Below are 22,664 nucleotides of genomic sequence, written 5' to 3'. Positions count from 1 at the left end.
CACACTTATTAGAATGGCTAAAATCCAAAACACTGATGACACCAAATGCTGGTGAGGATATTGAGCAATAGGAACTCGCATTCATTGCTGGTGAGAATGCAAAATGGCACAGCCACTTTGGAAGACAGTTTGGCAGTTTCTTACAAAACTAAACATAGGTTTACCATGTGATCTAGCAATCGCACTTCTAGGTAAACTCATGTCCACACAAAAATGTGCACGTGGATGCTTATGCAGCTCACAACTTGGAAGCAAACAAGATGTCCTTCAACAGGTAAATGGATAAAAAAATTGTGGTACTTCCATACATTAGAATATACTAAGCATTAAAAATAAGTGAGATATAAAGCCACAAAAAGATATGAAGAACTTTAAATGCATATAGCTAAGCGGAATAAGCCAGTCTGCAGAGATTACATACAGTATGATTCTAAGTATATGACATTCCGGAAAATACAAAACTCAGGAGATAGCAAAAACATCAGTGGTTGCTAGGGCTTGGGGAGGAAGGGGGTTGTGATGAGAAGATGGGCCACAGGGGATCTGAATCACAGGGCCGTGAACGTATTCTGTATGACACTCTAGTGGTGGCTGCATAGTGTCATTATACCTTTGATAAAACCCATTGCAATACTGAGAGTGAACCCTAATATAAACTGTGGACTTTAGTTAACAATAATGTATCAACATTGTTTCACCAGTTATAACAAATGCACCACACAAATGGAAGATGTTAGTAACAGGGGAAACTATGTGGGTAGGTAGCATATGGGAGCTCTTTGTATTTTCTGTGCAATTTTTCTATAAACCTAAAACTGCTCTAAAAAAATCTATTAAAAATCAATGATAAGGATTCTACTCTCTTGGTCATACTTTACTTTGAAATTAGGAAACAATAAGCCTGCCCCCCTCTAAAATTTCTGTGCAAGGTTCACAGTTCAAGCTTAGGCTACTGGCATAAGGAGTAGAAACGATACCAACATGTATGTAAATTTTAAAGGGCCCAAACACTGTTGATTATTAAGTACTAATATATAATAGCAGGCAGTTTATCTTGCATAGTAGGATTTCGGGCCTATCTCTATTTTGCTTACTGTAATTGAACAAGGTTTGGTCAATTTAACTTAAAGAGATATTTACACTTTGTTTTTCTTTGCCATTCTTTCTACTCTCTTTGTTCTAAGATAGCATTTTTCGTGGTGATTTAAGGTTGCATGGAGTTTATAAATCCTGTTTTTTTTTTTTTTTTTAAACTACTTTCCTTAGGGACGTAGAAACTTTCCTCAGGTGGAGAGAAATCAGTTTCAAAATGTTTCTGACCACAAAACAAACCGCACGTGAGTGCTACTATTCATACTATGATGACCACCATTTTGTTACCTAAGAAGTTGAACAAAATATCTATGAACTGGTGTTTATTTTACATATTCTATAAAGAAAATATACGTTAGCATAATACCTGGCCTCCCGCTCTTCCCAGTCGATCCTGGGTATCCTCGACTTCCAGGAAAGCCAATTGCTCCCCGATCACCTTTAGGACCTGGAGGACCTACACAGATAATGAAGAAAAACACAGTGGTAATAATTCATTTTCCACATAGATTTGAGAGTGTAATGAAACAATCTAGTTTCATTAATAAATATGAAACAGGTGAATCTCCAAATAGAGGGAAAATATCTTTCCTAAAATTTCATGTGTGCCATTGATAGATAATACAAACAGTAAGTAGAACATTGGTATATCTAGTACATTATAGATCTTCAAAAATAACACATTTTTATTACAAATAAAAGCACAAGAGAGGGGCCAGCCCGGTGGTGCAGTGGTTAGGTTCACACGTTCTGCTTTGGCAGCCTGGGGTTCACCAGTTCAGATCCTGGGCACAGACCTACACACCGCTCATCAAGCCATGCTGAGGTGGCATCCCACATAGAAGAACTAGAAGGACCTACAATTAGGATATACAACTATGTATTGGGGGTTTTGGGGAGAAAAAAGAAAAAAAAGAGGAAGATTGGCAACAGATGTTAGCTCAGGGCCAATCTTCCTCAAAAAAAAAAAAAAAACACGAGAAAAAAAATTTTGGAGTTTTAACCAGAAGGCTTATATAGTCTAATCAGGAATCTTTGAATGGCAGGATTTTGCTATAGCTGAAATGATAACTCTGAAAACGTATAAGCTGAAAATTGAATTCTTAAGATTTGTTCTAGAAAAAGCACAACTCAAGCAATAAGAAGCATCAAAGAGTATTTATTTAAAAAATAGGAGTTCTAGTTCTAGAATATATTATTCCATCTCTTATGGGCTTCTTTTTACATATTCCATTGTAATCCCAAACAATAATGTAACTATATATATATATACATACGTTTGTATCTGTGTGTACAGTATACAAAGATTCATTTATGGGTATATATTATATATGTATGCAAACTCGGGCTTTCACATGCTTAAGAGAAAACAGCCATTTTTTTTTTACCACAAATCATGTGGTGACTGAAAATTACATGTAAAGCAAATGTTATTTTCCTGTGAAATAAAATATTTCATCCTGGAGTCCAGTGGTTTGAGATAAACTATTGTAAAAATCTCATTTTAGATGTCATTATCAGTTCACAGAGATCCTATTAACCCAATTTTCAGTTAACTCCTTGGGAAGTACATTATGAAAAATTGATTATACATCTTTTCCCAATGTTAATCTTTTAATATATTGCCATTAATTTACAAGTTTCAGGAGTTGGAGCTTATACATATTTAATTCATTTAAAAAATCTCTTGTTGAGATTCATTCACATAGACACCTAAAATTGGGCTAAGTGTTCTCTAAGAAATGTTCAGTTTAAGAGGTATATTATTCTAAATAGTTAAATATTATTCAACCCAGTGTAAAACTTTGATTTCAACAGAAATTAAGCAGATATCTAAACCAATAAAATGATAAGTTATAATTAAAAATATTAGTAAAGTCAGGTCATCTCAATTTAATTACTCATTACATACTACTTTGTATATATATTGATATATTGTGTATATATATAATATATATACAAATTTACAATATATACATAAGCACAATTTATACATATGCACAATATTGACATAGGTATAATATATACATATGCTATATATATATATACACATAAATGAAGTGGTATGTATATATATATATATATATATATACACACACACACACACATATACACCACTTTGCAGTATATATTGGCTGGACTTCATAGCATACAGCCTAAAAAAGACCTAACATTAATTCTTGGGACAGGCTGATAGGTTAATATTTATATCTTTCTTCATTATCCAAGCAAGGCAGTCAGACCTTTGCCTGTACAGTTGTTAAGATCTGTCACTCAAACTTACAAATAAAAACATTGACTCTCTTACTTTTTATCTTAGAACATCCTCCACTCTTTATAGAGTGCCACTCACTGGTGTCTCCCATTTTTACCATTTTCTCCATTAATTCAACAAAAATATATTGTGCATGCACGTTGTGCATCCCTGACCATATCTGGAGTTACAAAGGTTTTTTCCAAACAGATCATCCAGTGTGGAGAAACAGTAAGGGGAGACAGATGTAAGAAAGTTAGCAAATAAAATAAAAAAGGTAATTTTGGAGAGTATAATTTTAGACAAATGAAGAAATGTAACAGAGAATGCCTTGGGATCTGCTTTAGAGAAGGGGATCAGAAAGAGCTTCTCTAAAGATGCCTCATTGAGGACATTACAGTGACCCTCAGAATACAGCTGTTCTACCAGGAATTATGTTACATCTTCAAATAAATTAAATCCATGAATCCATGAAATTCAAATGAATCCATAAATGAAGCACATGTGATACTTTCACTGAAATCAGTCGATCATTAGACCTCATTATGGGAGATACTTAAGCAGACTCTATATGGCCTATAGAGTTATGTGACTTGTTTCTTTAATGATGTTTGCAAATATGACCCCTAAATATAAGCACCACAATTGAATTTTATTCCAAGAGAACAGATTCTCTGAGCCTTTCAGGTGACAATTAGCTAATTTTCTGCAATTGACTGTGGCAAAGGGAAAAGGTCTGGCACCTGCTTCTAACTTACAGACAACATAAGCATATTTTACCCAGAATCCCAGCTATGGAATGTTAGAGCTTCGAGGGACCTTACAAATCATCCAATCCAAATCTGTCATTTTGCAGAGGCAGGAACAGGAGACCGGAGAGATCAAACCATTTGTATCAGGCTGGTCTGATAGTTATTCACATGTTCTGCATTCCCAGCTCTCCATTCAGGCTTCTTTCTACTGGTCCAGCAGACTGGTTAAGAGCATGGACTCTGCAATCATGCCCCTCTGGGTTCAAATACTGGCTCTGCCACTTACCAGCTGCTGACTGATCTTAGGCAAGTCATTTAACCTCCCTGTGCATCTGTAAAACGGGCATATTATTTGTCCCTACATCCTAAGTTTGATGTGGTGATTAAAAGAGCTAGTAAATGTAGAACACTTAAGTGCCTGCCATATCATAAATGCTTTGTGTTAGCTCTTCTTTTTCTCCTCTTCCTCTTCCCCCACCTTCTTCTCCTCCTCCCCATCCTCTTCTTCATAGTAATATAATAATTCCTGTCTTTTGTACATAGTTAGCAGTGAAATTTTTGGATTCATTGGCACAATTTGTTACCCCCCAAAGAAACCCGCTTTCAATACTCAAGCACAGAGCAACAGCCTCCAGCTGGCAACATTCTTTCCTTAAATGTATATTTTAGGGAGCACTGTCCTTGCTGCAGCCTGGAGGAGAGGCCTTTCTGGGCCATAGACTGAGAGGAGTGGTGGAGCAGGGTAAAGACATGCCTGAGTATAAACATTAATAAAATATGGTTCCTGTCCTCCAATCCCCAAAAAGGATGGACTTTATTTTCTCCTCCAGAGGCATGATTCCTACAGTGGAAAATTCAGGTTATATAGGAAAAATAAATAACATTGGTTGATGATGAAAATTTTGCAGCCAGAGGAGCCTTTGGTTGGTTCTCAAGGCATCTTATGTAGACAGTGCTCCCCATGCCTACAGCTCAGGCTACCCTGTTATTGATCCCACAGGTCAGAAATGGCCCACTAGGTGGCCTACAAAAAGATTCCTTTAGGAATTAAGGAGGCGTCCTTTCTTCAAACCATTGCTGTCATGGAGGAATAACCCTAAAAGTGGTCCCCAAAGGATCTCAGATGAGATCAAGAATCCTTTGTCAGGACGCTCATCACCCTTATATAATTACTTATCATATTATAAGTTCTGTGAAGGCAGAGACTCTATCTATGTGCATGGATTCCACAGGGCCTTGGAGAGCACCAGGCGCAGTAAACATTTTTTTGAGTAAAAGGTGATAGGTCATTCTCCTTGGCATGCTTCCAGGGAAATGATACTCTGGAATGGACTTATATTATTTTGAAGTAAAGCATATTGTAACATAACATCCACCCCAGTACATGAGTAACGATTATAATATATTTAATATATGATTATTTAAAACCACTGGGATAAGTACTTAGGTTTCTCAGATTTTCATATCATGGTTATGAGTCTAGGTGACTTTGACTTTGCCAAACTGAGTTTAGTGGACTCAGCTGGATATATAAGTGGAGTTTTAATGAACTTGCTCAAATGCAGAAGTAGAATTATCATAGCAGTATTTCATACACTCTTAACTTCCTGAATCCAGTACCCAGCATAGGGCAATTGGGCAATCTGGCAGAGAACAAAACAGAATGCAGCCGCTAAGTGGGGAAGAATCCATTAGGAGAGATCCCTGGTAACTTGAATACTTTTGCCACAGTGCACCAAACCAAATGGCAACCTAATAATCTAAAAGAGTCAATTTATCATCACAACAATGAAATCGAACTCTCTGTTATGAGGGGCTAGATAATGCCTATTTGTATAAATGAGCAGTACCAACAGCAACAGACTAAACTCTCATTACAAGAATCAAAGCAGCTTTGCAATGGTATTGTTTATGATATTAACCAAAGCTGAAACTTTTAAATCCCTCTTTCTATTTCACACATCCATAGTTCAGAAAGAGCTGCAAAAGATGCTCCCAAGATGAAGCTTTGTACGGCAAGTTATAGCCCAGACTGAACCTTTATGGTTGAGTTATAAAGCTTTGACAATTGCAGTTTACAACGGAGGAGCTGACGGACCTTTGACAATAGCAGCTCTGGCAGCTGATATAACACTGGTTACTTCTACTTATGACATTAACGCACCATTGTTAAGACCTCCTGAGTGCTAGTCAAGTAGAAAGACTTGTGAATTAAGAATCATATCTGGCAATACTTTCAAAGGCACACCAACAACCCATCCTATATATATATATATAATGTTTATAAATAGATAGATAAAACAGATATGTTTTTTTCCTTAAAATAATTTTAAGACCTTTTTTAATGTAAAATTAATATATTGGCTTTTTTTTTTTTTGGTGAGGAAGATTAGCCCTGAGCTAACATCTGTGCCCAACTTCCTCTATTTTATATGTGGGATGCCTGCCACAGCATGGCTAGATGAGTGGTGCATAGGTCCGTGCCCGGGATCCGAACCTGAGAACCCCAGGCCCCTGAAGTGGAGCACGCGAAATTAACTACTACGCACTTGGCCAGCCCCTATATTGACTTTTTAAGCACAGTGTTATAAAGGTCAGGAAAGTGTCAAATTCATGCTCTTTATTTTTAAAAGTTATTTTTCTGATGTAACCTGGGCTAGTCAATACACTGATCACAAAGAAGAACATTTTATACAATCAAAAGACAGAAAAATAAGATGAAGTACATAGTATTTAGACATTGTTTTGGCAGCACAAACCATGCTATATAATTAGACCATGCAATATACTCCCCACCTTCCAAAAGCATGCAGGGTATTTGATTTCTAGCCAAGAATAACATGACAATCATGTTATTGTTATTGTCTCTTTTTTTTGAGAGCATGTTCTTTCTCCTTTTCTGTCTTCTATTATCTTCTTTCAAAATATTGCTTTCAAGATTACAACATAGACAGAGTAAAATAATTTGAAACAATTTTGCTCTAAGTAAAATCCAGAGAGTGAGTGACAGCAAAAGTAAAAGTCATCTGTAGTCTAGTCATTATTTACATTCAGATTTCATAGGTTTAAGCAGATAAATGCCAGTTAAGGATTATATAAGGAATATAACCCAATTTGCCTTTGGCTGATATTAAAGGTTTTTTTTGCATCTTGAAAACCAGATAACTTGCAAATATATTCAATATGAAGATGATTTTCATATTCTCCTTCATATGTGACCTAAAGCTAGGTCTGCCATATACTGTTTGCAGTCAATGATATAGATATAAACGTAGTCAATGCTATAGACAGCATTCCCTAGACTTAATAACAACCCCATGTCGTGGCTCTGGCTAAAGCATTTAACTTTCCTCAAAAATTAAGAGTCAGAACTTACCATTCAGTACATTATAGTGATTAGGCTGCTGGAACACTTAATATCCCCCTCAACACACACACACGCAGACACACACACACACACACACACACTCATCCCACAGGGGATAAATCAAATAGCTCTTTCCCCCTACACACATACAGGGATGTATATTACCCAGATCTGTAGTATATGATTAAGTTGTTATTATCATACCTATTGGACCTGGAACTCCTTGGGGACCACTTTCTCCAATGAGACCTCTATCTCCTTTTTCACCTGGGGGTCCAGGAGGACCTTAAAAAAAATTACAATTACTGATTGTAGTTTTAAAACATGGGTAAAATGGATTTGTCATTTGTCGAAGTAAATTCAGTCTCTTATTTGTTGGGCAGTAACATAGAATGAATAAGACTTACCGTTCTGAATGGAGGCATACTCTGCTATTGAGTAGTGCAATGCCCTACACTGGTAAGGATGAGATAGCCCTAAATTAGACAACCTTGTTATACATTAAATATTTAAGTGTGCTTAGCACTTTTCTAGGTTCTCAGTACCTGAGGGCGGAGAAAAGACATTGAGTCAACGATGGCACAAACCCGCATCAGTATTTTGTACGTACCAGGCAGATTTCACTAGATTGAGCTAGATGCTCATAGTATAGATACATTGAGTGGAAAATGTATAAGTAAGGACTTATAAGACATGTGTGATACCCTCAGGGAGACAAAAATCCATACATAGTAGACAAGGAAAAAGCATATTGTTGAAAATTATAGACTCAGATATTTGTTGGGGAGATGCAGAGCGGCATGAGTAGCAATGGTTGAAAAGACTTTATTGAGGGAGAAAGATTTGAAGGGTGCTTTGAAGCATAGGTAGAATGAGAAGAAAGAGAACTCTGGGTAAGTGGGAGAGATGTGAGGAAAGGCAGGAAGGTAAAAATGAGTGAACAACTACTTTTTCAAGCAAAATATTAAGTAGAATCCCTAGGTAAATATAGACACTATAAAATAAGTTGGAGAGGTTGCAGGGAAAAATTTGACTACTTGGCCTCACAATTTCCCAGGTGTCCCCTGAGTACTGAGTTTGATCAACACTGATTTAGTCATTTGAATTTTCTGTGCCCAGCAAAACAGACATCCGGTGATCACCTCTTTAGAATAATGGCACTGAGTATGTGTTTAGAACTTAAAGGTAATCCTACTGGTATTCCCTCTTCTATATGGAGTGCACAGGACGAACATTATTCCCTTCATTTAAAGCAGAATGCTTATCTATTTTCTTTTCAACTCCAAAAGGAAGAATCTAACCTGGATATACCATAGAATAATCAAATAGCAATGTTTTAAAAGAGGCATTTTCAGTTGCTGTGGTTCAGCCACATACATAGCCCAAGGACAACACACAACTATACTTAGCATCACTGGTCTACAAATTTTGTTTACACGTTTTAATCAGGTGGGGAGATAGAATACTTGAAGAATTCTAAGAGGGGGCCACACAAGTAGATAAAGATTATCTCATGATTAAGTATATTCTGTCCATTTTCTTTGCTGCTTTTGTAGTCTTTCTCCTTGCTTCTCTGCATTTCTCTTATTTTTCTTTTTTTCAAGGTCCAACTTGGGTTTTAGAACCTTCCTTCCCTGCTTACTCAATTTTCAAAATATCATTGCTCTTCTCAATGGTACATTGTCCCTTTCTCTTCATACTCAGCATTGGGCAGTAATGCTTTATTGCATTTTCATTACAAAGGCAACTCTACTTATTATAGGAAATATAAAAGCCTAGAAAAAATGAGGAAAATGTAATTCATAATCCTAACATCTTAAGAGAATAACCATTAACATTTATTTTCTCTGTGTGTGTGTGTTTGGTTGCATTCTTTTTTTTTTTTTTACGTAATCATCATGCAAGCAAATTCTCCTAAGCTATAGCTTAATGTTGGAGACATATATTTAGGTGTTGCACAAGACATGTCATGGTTCTACATCAATGGGAATCTGTGTGCATCTCCTATTCCGTGCAGAATGTAGTTCTTCCCAACAAAGGGGGTTTAACTGGCACAGCCATGAACACAGCTGCAGTTCTTTCATCGCTACACAGCGACAAAGCGGGGGGTGGCAAGCAGGACAGAAAGACTCAATTTGCAGTCTGAATTTTGCTGAGTAAATTGAAAAGAAGCAAATCCATAGTACCCAAGGATGGTGACTTGAAAAAAAAAAAAAAAAGCACAAGGAAAGATTTTGCTTTAGTAATTAGGGTTCTAAAGCAAGACAGACATTCCGGAAAAACTGGAATGTGTGAGACAAGAAACAAGGGACACACAGAGTAGATCTAGGCTTTGAGCTTCCGAGATTAAGAGTTTTCACCATTTCTTTAGAAGGTAAGAAATGGAATTCTTTCCTAATCACTATCCGGTCAATTATTTTTCCTGTAACCATGTATAGAGACTGTATACAGCTCTAATGTTGGAGTATTAGTTCAATCATAACAAATATATCTGTGTTATTTTATAAAATTCTGAGTTGAAGATCCTCTCTGTGTATTTTTACCTAAAAATACTGATACCAAGTATTTGAATCTGAGTAAGAAAAGTGGGTAAGGCCTTTCCTTAAAGAGTTCCAACTAGGTGTATTGGATGATATACTTTTATTGTTATTTTATTCTTCATGTAACATTAATCTCACCTATTATATTATGTTTCATTTCTATACGTTGTTACATCTCCTCTACTGCCTAGAACAAAATGTGGGAAGTATCTCAACAAATGTTTTTAGTGTCTTTCAGATATTGGGGGGGGGGATGGAAGTACACAGATCGTATACCACTTTTCTCTTAGCTTCTTGAGAACATTGTCAACATAATACTATCATGTTATCTTCCAAGACTGGTCTGTTCTCCATCCCTGCTGTAGCTCACATCCTCCTTATCCTACTGGTGGACTATTCTAGAGTTTTTCATCTGATCTGAGTGTATTTTGTCTATTCCACCCTTGTATTTCCTTGAGTGTCAGCTTTTTAAAAAAAATATAATATCTCTTTGTGGAAGAGGACACCCAGGCATATCATTCCATTTAAAATCCTCAGATAACAACATCACACTAATAATATCTGCATAAATTTCCAGAGCTGTGCTTCTCTATGTCCTATTCATTATGATCATAAATTTTCTACTTCATTCTTAATCTTGCCTCATATTTAGATCATGATAAAAATCTGCCAAATCTTCCAGGCTATTGCTACTTAAACCTTTTTTTTGATACCAGTTTCATGTTCATTGACTTATATTTAACCTGGAAGAGTCCTTAAAGATTCCTTAGTCAAACACACTTAGAGAGGGTTGGGGAGAATGAACTGCCCATGGTCTTAAAGCTCGTTGAGTAAAACCAGAACTAGAACCCTTCTTTCCTGGCATCCTAGGCTATGCTATTTCAAACTTAGTTGACTTCATTTTTGGCATCTGTTCTGCCATTATTTCTGAGATGAATTTTCCTTCACATAGTTGTTAAAGACACAATCCATTTTTTTACATCCCAATAATAATTGTACAAATCTCCAAATTCAAATTCTATCAATTGCTTATTCTTCTTCCTTACCATGAAAATTGATATAGGTAGGTAGGTAGGTAGATAGATAGATAGATAGATAGATAGATAGATACATACATACATACATACATAGAATGACAGACTGACAGACAGATAGATATTTTTGGTGCTTTTAGATCGTGGAAAGAAAATATGTTTAAAATATTTTCAAATAAGTGTGTTATCTTTTCTCACCACTGAGCCAATTATATTTTATTTCTCTTAACTTCTTTCCTTGAATGTTCACCAACTTTGTTTCTTCAAATCATGTTATCCCCCACTCTCCACCAAACTCTACTTCACCATTTCAACAATAAAATTTCATTTAGTCCTTTAGGCTCTAGCTACTATAATTACTGAGAAATGTATTAAAATATCTTTATGTCTTCTATCTCCACAATTATTTAGCAATTGTTAATAGAAAGAGGAGAGACACAAGGTAATGATGTTGATCCTACAACCAACAAATGATAAAGCACCCATTAATTTATACAATATATCTCTATTGGGTTATAGTTTAATAAATATTTGTTAAAATTTTATTTTATGGCTAGATGCTGTAAAGAATATAAAAAATAGTCCCTAATTTTAAGAAACTTATTGTTTCTAAGAAGAGACAACATTACAGTAGAAGACAGTATGGGATAATTCTAGATAAGACAATCATATGAAAAATTTTCTTGTGAAAGGATACTTAATGTTCAATATTAAGCAAGATGTAAGCATCAGCAAGAGTATTATCAAGGTTGAACCAAAGAAGTCTTCACATATTAGATGGACATTTAATGATAGATATATTCAGACACAAATAGAAGAGGAAAGATATTATTTCAAGTGAAGGAAAAGGCATTAGGCAGGATGTAAAAAGTATGAGTATGTTAGAATCACAGTAAAATCAATTGAAATATTTCATATCAAAAAGGGAAAGTGGAGGGAATGAGGTATGCAAAAGTAATTGAGACACATTATAGAAGACCTTCAGTGCTACAGAGAGAAATGTTTGTCTAACAAGGAGGCGATAGACAGGCTTTTTGCAATCTAGAGTTTCCCCTTAGGAAGGCTACATTCTATCAAGAGTGTAGAAAGGATTTAGTCTGAAAGACTGAGGCAGGAAATGCTTGGGAGACTATTTCAATCTGCAGAGTAGTGATAAGAATAATTCACACAGGAATATAAAGAAGTGACAAGATGATAAAGAATATAGAACGTAACTAATGGTAGTCTGGGAAGAAAGAATAAAAACAACTAAAATTTCTATCTTGGAAAAGTGGAAGAACGACACTGCCATTACAAAGGGTAACTTAATAAGAAGGAATGCTAGTTTCTCTTATTCATTCAACACATTTATAATTGCTCACCCACTATATACCAGGGTAACAGGTGCTGGGTATAGAGGGATAGACGAGAGAGACAAGACTCAGCGATACGGAGCTCACATTTTATTAGAGAAGACATATGATAAACAAATAAGCAAATGTATATAGGAAACAATTTCATGTAGTGGTAAGTACTATGAGGAAGTTAAAGCAAATATATAGAGAGATAGAGAGATGGGGGATAAGATTGGGAATGGAGGAGGGAGAAATTATCTCTAAAAAAGGTGATTTGGAGTGGAGCCAAGAAGCAGTGGAGATCTAAGAGAACATTTAAAGAGAGAGAGGAGGAGTCTGGTGCACATTATGGGCAACAAGAAGTGAAACTAGCCCTTCCTTCTTATTGACATGCACTTTTTTAATGGCACCTCCATTCTTCCAGATTTCTAAGTCAGACAGAGGAAATACCAGAAGGAAAATTAGAAAATAAAGGCAGATAAGTAGATGAGTGCTAGACCAAGTAGGAGTTTAGATGTTATTCCAAGTCCGATGGGAAGATGTTGGAATGGAATGGAAGGTAAGTAATATCTAAAAGCTAGTGTAAAAATGTATATGATGTATATATTAATTTAAAATTCAGTAAGATTTAACTCAACTTGTTTTACTACCAAGAACTGAAGAAGAATTTGACAAATTCATTGCTATTTTGGAGAGTTCAAAGACCTTTCTAATTAATAGTAATATTATCAGGTAAGAAGTAAGAAAGAATCTGAAAGTTTTGAAGAACAAAATTAACAAGCTTGATTTATGGACAAGTAGAGAACTTTGTGCCTTACAGAAAATTTGTCTTCATACATGTGAGATATTTTGAACAATGACTTATTAGACTTGAAGAGAGATTTCATTTTTATCACTTTCTGTTCAAAGGATATCAGGACACTGTTATCTTACCGTGACTTGACATGATCTCGAGATTCCTTCCTTTGGAGATTTGTAGTAAATGTATGTTCAAAAACTATTTTAAACCTTAGGATTTCGAATACCAAATCTCTGCGTATATCAGTACATTTTAATATATCATTTTCTGGAGGAATGAGAAGATATTTTACCTTGAATTAAAGTGATATTTTTCAATGTCTGAGAATGTTCCCAATCTTTCAGTCTGAGATCATTAGTGATGTTATTCAATACTTTCACTTCTCTTTTTATTTCCTGTTCCAAATGCACATATTTTTCTTTCACAGACACAATTTCTGCTGATGCATTGTACACACGTTCCTCTAATATACTCATCTCCTGTGAAACATAAGCAAGCATCCGCAATTCCTGTTATACACATAATTATCAAATATGTATATTTAAGAAGCCCTGGAAGCCAAGTTTTTAAAAAACATATATTATAGGAATGTTATTGAATAACAATACAGAAATTAGAGAACTGTTTTAAAATAGTAATTGTTTGATTTTGAAGCATTTCCTCTTTTGACTGAATGGCTGAATTGTCACATCCTCTGCCAAAAAAAATTAGTTGAATATATCTAAGGTGTGCTTCTATTCCCAAATATAGATGTCAAAATACTACAAATAAAATAAAATAACTTATATGGTTTTTAATTTATCTGAAGTGAAATTTCTTTATACTGTCCTTAAAGTAGCAACATATTCCAATTCTGTGAATTCTATAATTTGTATATTAAGTTGTTTTGTAGCAATAACAAAGTTTAATGTCATAATTCTCAGTGGTAATGAACATACATATTTATACAAATGCTTCTATATGACAGCTTCCTGGAAGTGGATCTTATCAAAGGGACTAAATATTAAAATTTTTGCTCAATACTGCCACACTGCCCTTCAAATATATGGTAGCATTTTTTTAATCTTACTAATTGTGTATCAGTGCCTACTTTTTGCACCCAAAATTCTGGGTACCAGCAACACATTTTAGTTTGCAGAATAAGAGTAGACGCATAATAAATCATTTTTACTTAATTTGCTTTTCAAGTTATGATGAAGTTAAGCATCCAGTCATCAAGTTTTTGACAATATTTTTATATGTTACTTTTTTCCTTTCAAGTCTTTTGCTTGGTTTTCCTTTGGGTGTTGGTCTTTCTCTTTCTGATGTACCAAACCTTCTCATCTACTCTGGAATGTTTTCCATCTCTCTTCTACTTTTATTGCATCCTCTGTCTTCATGGTATGTTCTACCCTTATCTAAGGACTTCTATGTTTAACTGTTTGATAGAGTCTCATAGAGATAAACCAGCAGTGTATTGTTCCTTAACCCAGGTATGGAGAGAAAATTACACTTTCCTCGACTGGACTGGACAAGTTGAGGTGAGAGGGTCAAGACAGTCAGGGTGTACAACCTCTGAAAAGAAATGAACCTATATCCAGATTTGTCTCTTCAATGGCACTATACTCAAGCAGAGAGACTTATCAGTTTTCACTGCTCTAACTTAGCCTTCCCCGCATTGAAAACTTTGTTCTAGATCAGAATATCTCTACCCTTTACCTCCTCATTCCCTGACTATTTGGCATTTTCTATGCGATATGGTATAAAGATGGAATAATGAGCACGGATGCTCGTAGAGCACACCAACATGATAAATATGCTCGACTTACTTTAAGTGGCTACAAATTGCTGCAGGTATGTCACGTAGCTCCAGATGTCCCCAGAGCTGAGGTCAGGGGACTAGCTGGTGATTTTGCCACCTAAAACCCAGGAATCGCCCTTGTTTTTCCTACCTAAAGCTGAGGCTGCCTTTTTATTCCCTTCTTTGAAAACTGCGTATGGTGCTCATGTTAACCAGATTTCACTTGAATGATTTCTATTGGGAAGAGGGAAAGTGCATTTAATTTTTTACAAAAGTTCTTTAGAGCATCCACACACAGCTTCCACACTCTACCATCAGTCGCACTGCTGGAAACAGGCATTTAATTTTGCAGTCTTGCGGTCCTTTCTATGCACAATGGAGACGATAAATTCTACCTCTTATTTTGTGCCAGTATTCTTCTTTTTTCTTTCAAATTAATGCTTGGTCTGTCCTTCACAAGTATTTTGCTGTTATCACTTATAAGCCTTTTCCTCAAACAGCATTTACTGATTCAGGTATTCATTTAATTTACTTACTCCTGAATTGGACTCAAGATTCGAAGATGTATAAAATTGTTTAAGCAATGGGGTGAGAGTCTGAATATTGTTTTCGGTGAGCAAATGTGTACATACACACACACATAAATACACACACACATACATACACTAGCACTGACCTGGTTTCTAAATCTCTACAAGTGACTATTGCCTTTAAAAAAAAATCAGCTTTGAAAAAAAAAATTAGCTTTGGAAGTTCCTCTATTCCCTTGTACCTCCATTTCTAACACTGGGACCCTTTCAAAACATAAGTGCAATCTATCCAATGCAAACAGCTCACTGATCACCAGATTTTTATTATTTCCATTAACTATCACTTCAAACATGTGCAGGATTTATTGACTTCCAAATGGTTTCCAATTTGGTTTCAACTCCTTATTTATGTGGATTCATAGATATTCTATAGTCTCTGCTGGATTGGGGCCATTACCAACATCAAGTATATCCTTGTTCTTCCATCATGTCCATCTTCTCTCTCTCCTCAGCCTTCTCACTGCTCCCCCATTCCTGTTTCTACGTAAGGTAATACTTCCTCTCTGTTCCTCTCTCCTTCCAACTTCATCACTTTCTACTCCTATAACTGACATTTTATTTTCCTCTGTCTCCTGTATTCCTCAATCCTATGGACAGTTTCTTCTTTGTACATTTTCTCTAACCCCTCCATAGCCCGAGTCCTTGCATATTCCAATAGCATTTGATATGCTTAGATACTGATTAACCATATGGGAAACACTAACGGTCAGATTTTGGAAGATGTGACATGCAATGGAAGCAGAATATTAAGGTTATTATTGGGATGAGATTCACCAACACAGTCTCATATTTAAACAGCAACGCCATGGTCTTCTGACCCTTTAAGATAAGGGTCTTATCTTATCTTTTGTAAAAATTCAAAAGTTCTGAATGATAGCACCTTACAAATAATAAATATGTAGAATATTCTTTCTTGATCTGTTTAGTCTATACTTTAGTCAATAATTTAGGTGGTTTTCATCTGAAGTTTTATCTTTAGACGCTTCTCGCTTTCTATTAGTGACATCCATTTTTAAAAATCACTACTGTGTGATATTGTATCTGTACAGAAAACAACATCATTTAATTAAGCATGGGTCTATTCAAGTAAAATCTACTACAAAGATGCCAGCATTGCTTAGCTAATGGGGGAAATTTTATAGGTTTCACGTTAATTATGATCTTAAGTCTTTGATATTTTGTAATACAAAGATTATTTTTTCACATGAGTTATGAAGTTTTAGTCATATGCTTATTTTTCACGGAAAGGAACAATTATAATTACTCAACAACAAAAAATAATACAATTTTGAAATAAATTACTTGCCTCTTAATTTCTCTCTCATCAATACAAATAATCCAGAGAGTTGGCCACAGAATAGTCTAGAGCAGAGGTGAGAAAATTATGATCTATGGGCCAAAGTCTGTTTGGTTTTTCTTTTTGTTTTTCTTTTGGCGAGGGAGTGGCCCTGAGCTAACATCTGTTGCCTATCTTTTTTTGCTTGAGGAAGACTGTCCCTGAGCTAACATCTGTGTCAATATTTCTCTCCTTTGTATGTGGGGCACCACCACAGCATGGCTTGACGAGTGGTGTGCAGGTCTGCGCCCAGGATCCAGACCCGCAAACCCCAGGCTGCCAAAGTGGAGCACACAATACCAACCACTATGCCACCCAGCTGGCTCCCAAAGTCTGTTTTTGTAAATAAGGATTAATTGGATCATAGCTTCACTCATTTGTCTACATATTGTCTACAGCTGCTTTTGTGCTACAATGGCAGAGGTGAGTAGTTGTGACAGAGACCATGTGGTCCCAAAAGCCTAAAATGTTTACATCTGGCCCTTTTCAAATAAATTTTTGCTGACAACTGGTCTAGATTATGTCTTGCTCTCTTGTCTTGTGCATTTGATCCTATGATGATATGTATATGTTATTCAAAATTTGTTGTTTAATAATAGTTATTTTTACAGATAAAAACTTATGCATATTTCTTGGGAGTAACAAAATAAACTATTTTAAAATTTAGATTTTGTAGGTTGTCCATGTAAACTAGGTTTCTATTCCTTTGATGATGAAGAAATTTGAGGTCTGTTGTAAATTTACAAAAATAGAGTACCTATGTCACCAGATATGCTAACATAATCTAAAAGTTATAATTGGTTTAGAGAGTCTTAAAAGGCACTCTAACAGGATTTATAAAATTAAAATACCTTTAAAAAGTATTTATCCAATGGAAAAAAACTCCCCCTTTTCTGGAAATCTGGAGAAAGTACTAGGTAAATCCACTCGAAAACTTCTGGTAAGATTGCCAGGGAATCAGGGTAAGTAGGATGATATTAAAACAGGGTTTGCAACTTTTATTTTCCTGGACTGTCTGAGGAGATAGGATCTAGATGGATTCAATCTCAGCATGAGATCTTCCAATACAAATACTCTTACCTCTTGGTGTTTAAGTGTATCCTCTTGGACTTTGCCTTTCACTGTTTCAATATTGAGCTGCAAATCAAGCAATGTGGTATTCAGACTTATTAATGACTTGGAGATTTCATCGATTGCATTTCCATGTTCCTGGACTGAGGAAACTACGGTACTTAGCTGGAGAAGAACATCATTAAATCTCTCATCAGTCATCACACTGAAATTTTGGAAACGCTCTGAATCTATGAAATCAGCTTTTGTGTCTGAAATATATTGGATTCTCTTCTCCATGTTGCTCATGTGTTCCATAACAAATTCTTGAAATCTCATTTCATCTTCACTGTCATTTCCTTTTCCAGTGAGACTTTGAAATACAGCATTTGCGTTAGTTGAATCGACTGTGCAATTCTTCATCTCCCACTTCAGGAGCTGAGCTGCGTATTTAAGTAAAAACAAACAGAGTCATGGCCTATGTCCTTAAATGCATACACCATTCCATTTCGTATCATTCCATTCCATACCTTTCAGTCTATTCCATTCTAACATCATGAATGCTTTCCTAAATCAGGTATTTATTTTAAATATTCAGTGTATGAACCACACTAGGCATATTGCTGAGAGGGAAACAAGTCTCCTTTTCTCACTTTACCTTAGAATTTATTCCAGAATTAAGTCAATCTTTCTGAATTGCTACTTCTATGAATCTTCTGGGCCATTGCATTTGGCTTCGACAGTAAGAGTAAATTCTAAACATTATTAAGTGCATTGTATCCTACTCCTCTGGTCTGTTATTAGGATAAAATGATATAATACTTAACACAATGTCTGAAGTAAGCACGTTGAATATGTTAGCGATTATGAAGATGAATGATGATGATGGCAAAAACAATGTGCAGTAAAAGTAGAAGAATTAATGTTATCTACTGTATCCACTGTATGAATAAATTGTTGGTTCATCTCACTGATCTTATCACTAAGCTACTAGAGGATTGTCATTTTCAGTTTACACAGGACTAATTTGTAGTTGGTGAAGCAGAAAATTGAACAAATAATTGTTTTTATTTTAAAAATATTGTTTTTATAAGACTCCTCTTTACTTACTATAAAATATATATTCACAGCAGATAATTTAGAAAAGTAATAATAAGGATAAATAATAAGGAAAAATAATTTGCCATTAATCTCACTGTTCTGAGTTAAATGCTAACATTTTGGCGTATGCATATCAAATCTGCTCTCTGTTTCCACTATCATATTATTATTACAAAAGCAAGGTTATATTTTATATAAAATCTGAAAACTACTTTTTAATTAATACTACCTCATAAAGACTTTTGCATATTAATATTGTTTCACAAAAATAATTTAAATTACCACATTGTATTTTATGTATAGATCTACCAGATGTATTTAACAAAATCCATACATTTAGTTTGCCTGTCTCCACTGATATAGTCAATGTTTTGTTGAACAATCTTGTGAGTAATTATTTCCTAAAGAAAAAATTTTAATAAATGGTGTTTTGGGGACATACAGAGATGCTGATATGTATTTCCAAATGAGCATATGTTCTCTAAACAAGCTAATTATCCTTCAGAAGGGATATAGAGCAATACATTTACAGTTTCAAAAAATCAAAAGCATAAACATTAACTTTGCAGATAAAAATATGTAATTATACACAATGAAGAAAATGTCAAACACTATTTTATCACTAATCTGTGATGGTTAAGATTTCATTGTTTTTTCATCTCTCTCTCTACCCATCTATATTCTTTATAACTTTTATTTACATACATATCAGTCTCTCATTCATATTAGTTTGAATGCATAAGACTTTCCCTATTTGACCATTATCAAGCAATGAGAAGAGTAATTTTATATGATTTAAAAATACATCTATATAAACAGCTATCTGATCTGTTAGTTTTCTTCAGACCAATGATATGGCAATAATACCAGCTTTATAGGTTTTCGAGAATTAAAGGAGATAATGCATGAAAAACATTTAGCCCCACCCTGACTGAGCTCAGGGTACCCCTTATATAAATGAGAGCTTGGCGTTTAGACAGGCACCAGCTGCCTGATTCTGGAATCTCGCTCCACTCCTCAATTATTAGCTGGGTTACTCTGGGCAAGTTACTTATCTTCTCGCTTAGCTTTCCTCAAAGATCTAAAAGTAATAACTACCTCAGTAGTAGTGCTGAGCATGAATGAGGTAAGGCATGTAAATCTCAAAGCACGCCAATGGCACATATGAAAACTTTATTCAACTTTAAGTGCCCTATTCATGGAAGATACTATCTTAGTTATAGCGCACACTGTCTTCACCACATTTACTTAAAGAAGCTGTTTGATGATGGTTGCTATTGTAGCTATTATTAGAGTAAGAATAAGAGTTGAATTATATATGCAATGAAATCCCAATTTTATTTTATTTATTTATTTTTTTTGGTGAGGAAGATGGGCCCTGAGCCAACATCTGCCAATCTTTCTCTGTTTTTTTGCTGAGGAAGACAGGCTCTGGGCTAACATCCGTGCCCATCTTCCTCCACTTTATATGGGATGCTGCCACAGCATGGCCTGACAAGCGGTGCATCAGTGAGCGCCCGGGATCCGAACCGGCGAACCCCGGGCCGCCACAGTAGAGAGCGCACACTTAACCGCTTGCGCCACCGGGCCGGCCCCATGAAATCCTAATTTTAAAAAACACATTATATCATATTTCCCTAGTTGCATTCTCTTTACAATTAGCTTATTTGAGTTAATAAAATATGTGTGACTATATTTTGATGTGATCCACAACAGAGGCCATATTGAGTATGTATTATCTTATACTTAATTTATCAAGAAAGTGAACAAAAAAGCAAATGTTTTAGTTGAATCTCATCACATTTAATAAATTAAATATGGGGAGCAAGTTTTGGATGGACAGGCTCAATCATGCATTCATTAATTCTATGATTTACTTATTAAGCACCTACTATGTATAAAGCAAACTTTGAGCAACTCTGAGAATATAAAATTGACTGGGAATGGATTTTGATTTTAACAATCAGAAACCCAAACTAACAAGTTTTACAAAATTATTTCAAAGTCCCTTAAAAACTATCCTTTTATGAGGATTACTGCATTTTGGGGTAGCAGTTAAGAATCCATGTTCTAGAGTAGAACTGCCTGGGTTAGTACTTCTTGTTCTTTCCTTTATAAGCTGCTACGTTGGGCAAGTTAATCTGTCAATGCTTCTGTTTCACTATCTGTATAAATGGGATATGTTTAAATAATTAAATGAGCTAATTAATATATGTAGAGTGCTTAAATCATTTCTTGGCACATAAGCATTTGATAACTTTCTTTTTTGTTATTATTAATATTTTGGATTTGATATCTGTGACTTATGCATTTGTATGCCCAATTTTGATAACTAGGGGGAATTAATATTCTATAACATAAAAAATTGGTGGGAAGTTGCATGTTCCGACGAGCACAGCTGTCTCTGTACTTTATTTTATTAGGCATATTGATCTAATAACTCAACCATATAGTTTCTTTCACTGGAAACAATTTGTATTTCACGTGGGTAAAGCAACTCTTTTTCACTGTATGGAAAGAAAAGACCTGATTTGACGAAATTGTTGTGTGACCAAGGGTTTTTATTCGACATCAAGTTCATCATGAGTTGACAATAAAAGCTACATCTTACTTATAGACTTAAAAACACATTGCTTGTTTTCCTAAATCCTGAATGAAAACTAATTTAAACTTATATTCGTTAAAAATGTTTAACTCTTTATGCCAGAGTTCATATTTTCAGATGTTCATTTCTTTCATTATCATCAGAAACATGGTATTTCATGACTTTTCTATTTCACGTTTGTAAGCACACAAACTTTTATGGCTTGTGCAAAGACCGAGGCAGTGAGTTACATTTGATTTTACAGATCACATTTATTCTTTCATGTTGGAATATCTTCTACTATCAAAAAATTACTATATTTTGAGCTAAAGAATCTTCAGTATTTCAGTAACAATTTATATACATTATTCCTAGATTATATTTTATTGTCCAGAGACAGTTTATGTTGTTATACTATGACAGTGATCTGGTAGCTTCTTCAAGAAAAGGTATCATATGGAGTAGAATTTATTAAGAAATTAAGAAATAAATTAATTAAGAAATATCTTTTAATGTATAAGACACTTAAAATTTAAATAGAGTTTTATACACAACATTTTATTGTATCCACTGATTCTTATTTGCAAAAGCAGAGTAACTTCTTTCATTTTAGGGATATATTTTGTCTATAATTTTTTGTTGTCAAGTAGAGATATGTATTTCATTTAGTTCCTTTTGGAAAATATTCTCATCTACAACTTAATTAAAGTTGTAAACGGATTGTCAATTGTTTATTATTCAAGTATTATAGACACAGTGAGATCTGTTCCAAATTCTGGTGAATTTGGGTACTAATGTGAACTTATAAGATTTGAGCATTTTTAGCTTCTTGTCCAATCTTAATAGGTACCTGTTGTAGTTTTAGGAAACAAAACTACTTCATATCAATCACTGTAACCTCTAGAACAGATGTGTTGACTTAGTAGTATTTTTTAACAGCCTAGAGACTTTGAACTTCGTTGGAACCCTGAATTGTTTTCAGACTTCTGTCTGCATTCTACGCGGGCCTCTTAGAAAGAAGTTGTACTCCCTGGGGTTGGCTCGGCAGGCT

The 22,664-nt window shown here is 34.9% G+C and overlaps 1 protein-coding gene across 3 annotated transcripts in view; it reads right to left on the bottom strand.

Moving 5' to 3' along the window:
* Window positions 1-22,664, bottom strand: part of MSR1 (macrophage scavenger receptor 1) — an 80,224-nt gene that overhangs the window by 39,003 nt on the left and 18,557 nt on the right. For all 3 annotated transcript variants that reach the window (XM_058525095.1, XM_058525097.1, XM_058525096.1), the window contains 4 exons: window positions 17,959-18,371; window positions 13,465-13,651; window positions 7,670-7,750; window positions 1,460-1,549 (listed from right to left, as the gene is read on the bottom strand). In XM_058525095.1, the coding sequence (XP_058381078.1) occupies window positions 1,460-1,549; window positions 7,670-7,750; window positions 13,465-13,651; window positions 17,959-18,371 (771 nt within the window). The remainder of the gene's footprint in view (window positions 1-1,459; window positions 1,550-7,669; window positions 7,751-13,464; window positions 13,652-17,958; window positions 18,372-22,664) is intronic.

Source organism: Diceros bicornis, chromosome 29 (genome assembly GCF_020826845.1).
Source record: "Diceros bicornis minor isolate mBicDic1 chromosome 29, mDicBic1.mat.cur, whole genome shotgun sequence".
Taxonomy (NCBI): domain Eukaryota; kingdom Metazoa; phylum Chordata; class Mammalia; order Perissodactyla; family Rhinocerotidae; genus Diceros; species Diceros bicornis.
This window is presented reverse-complemented; position numbering and strand designations above follow the sequence as displayed.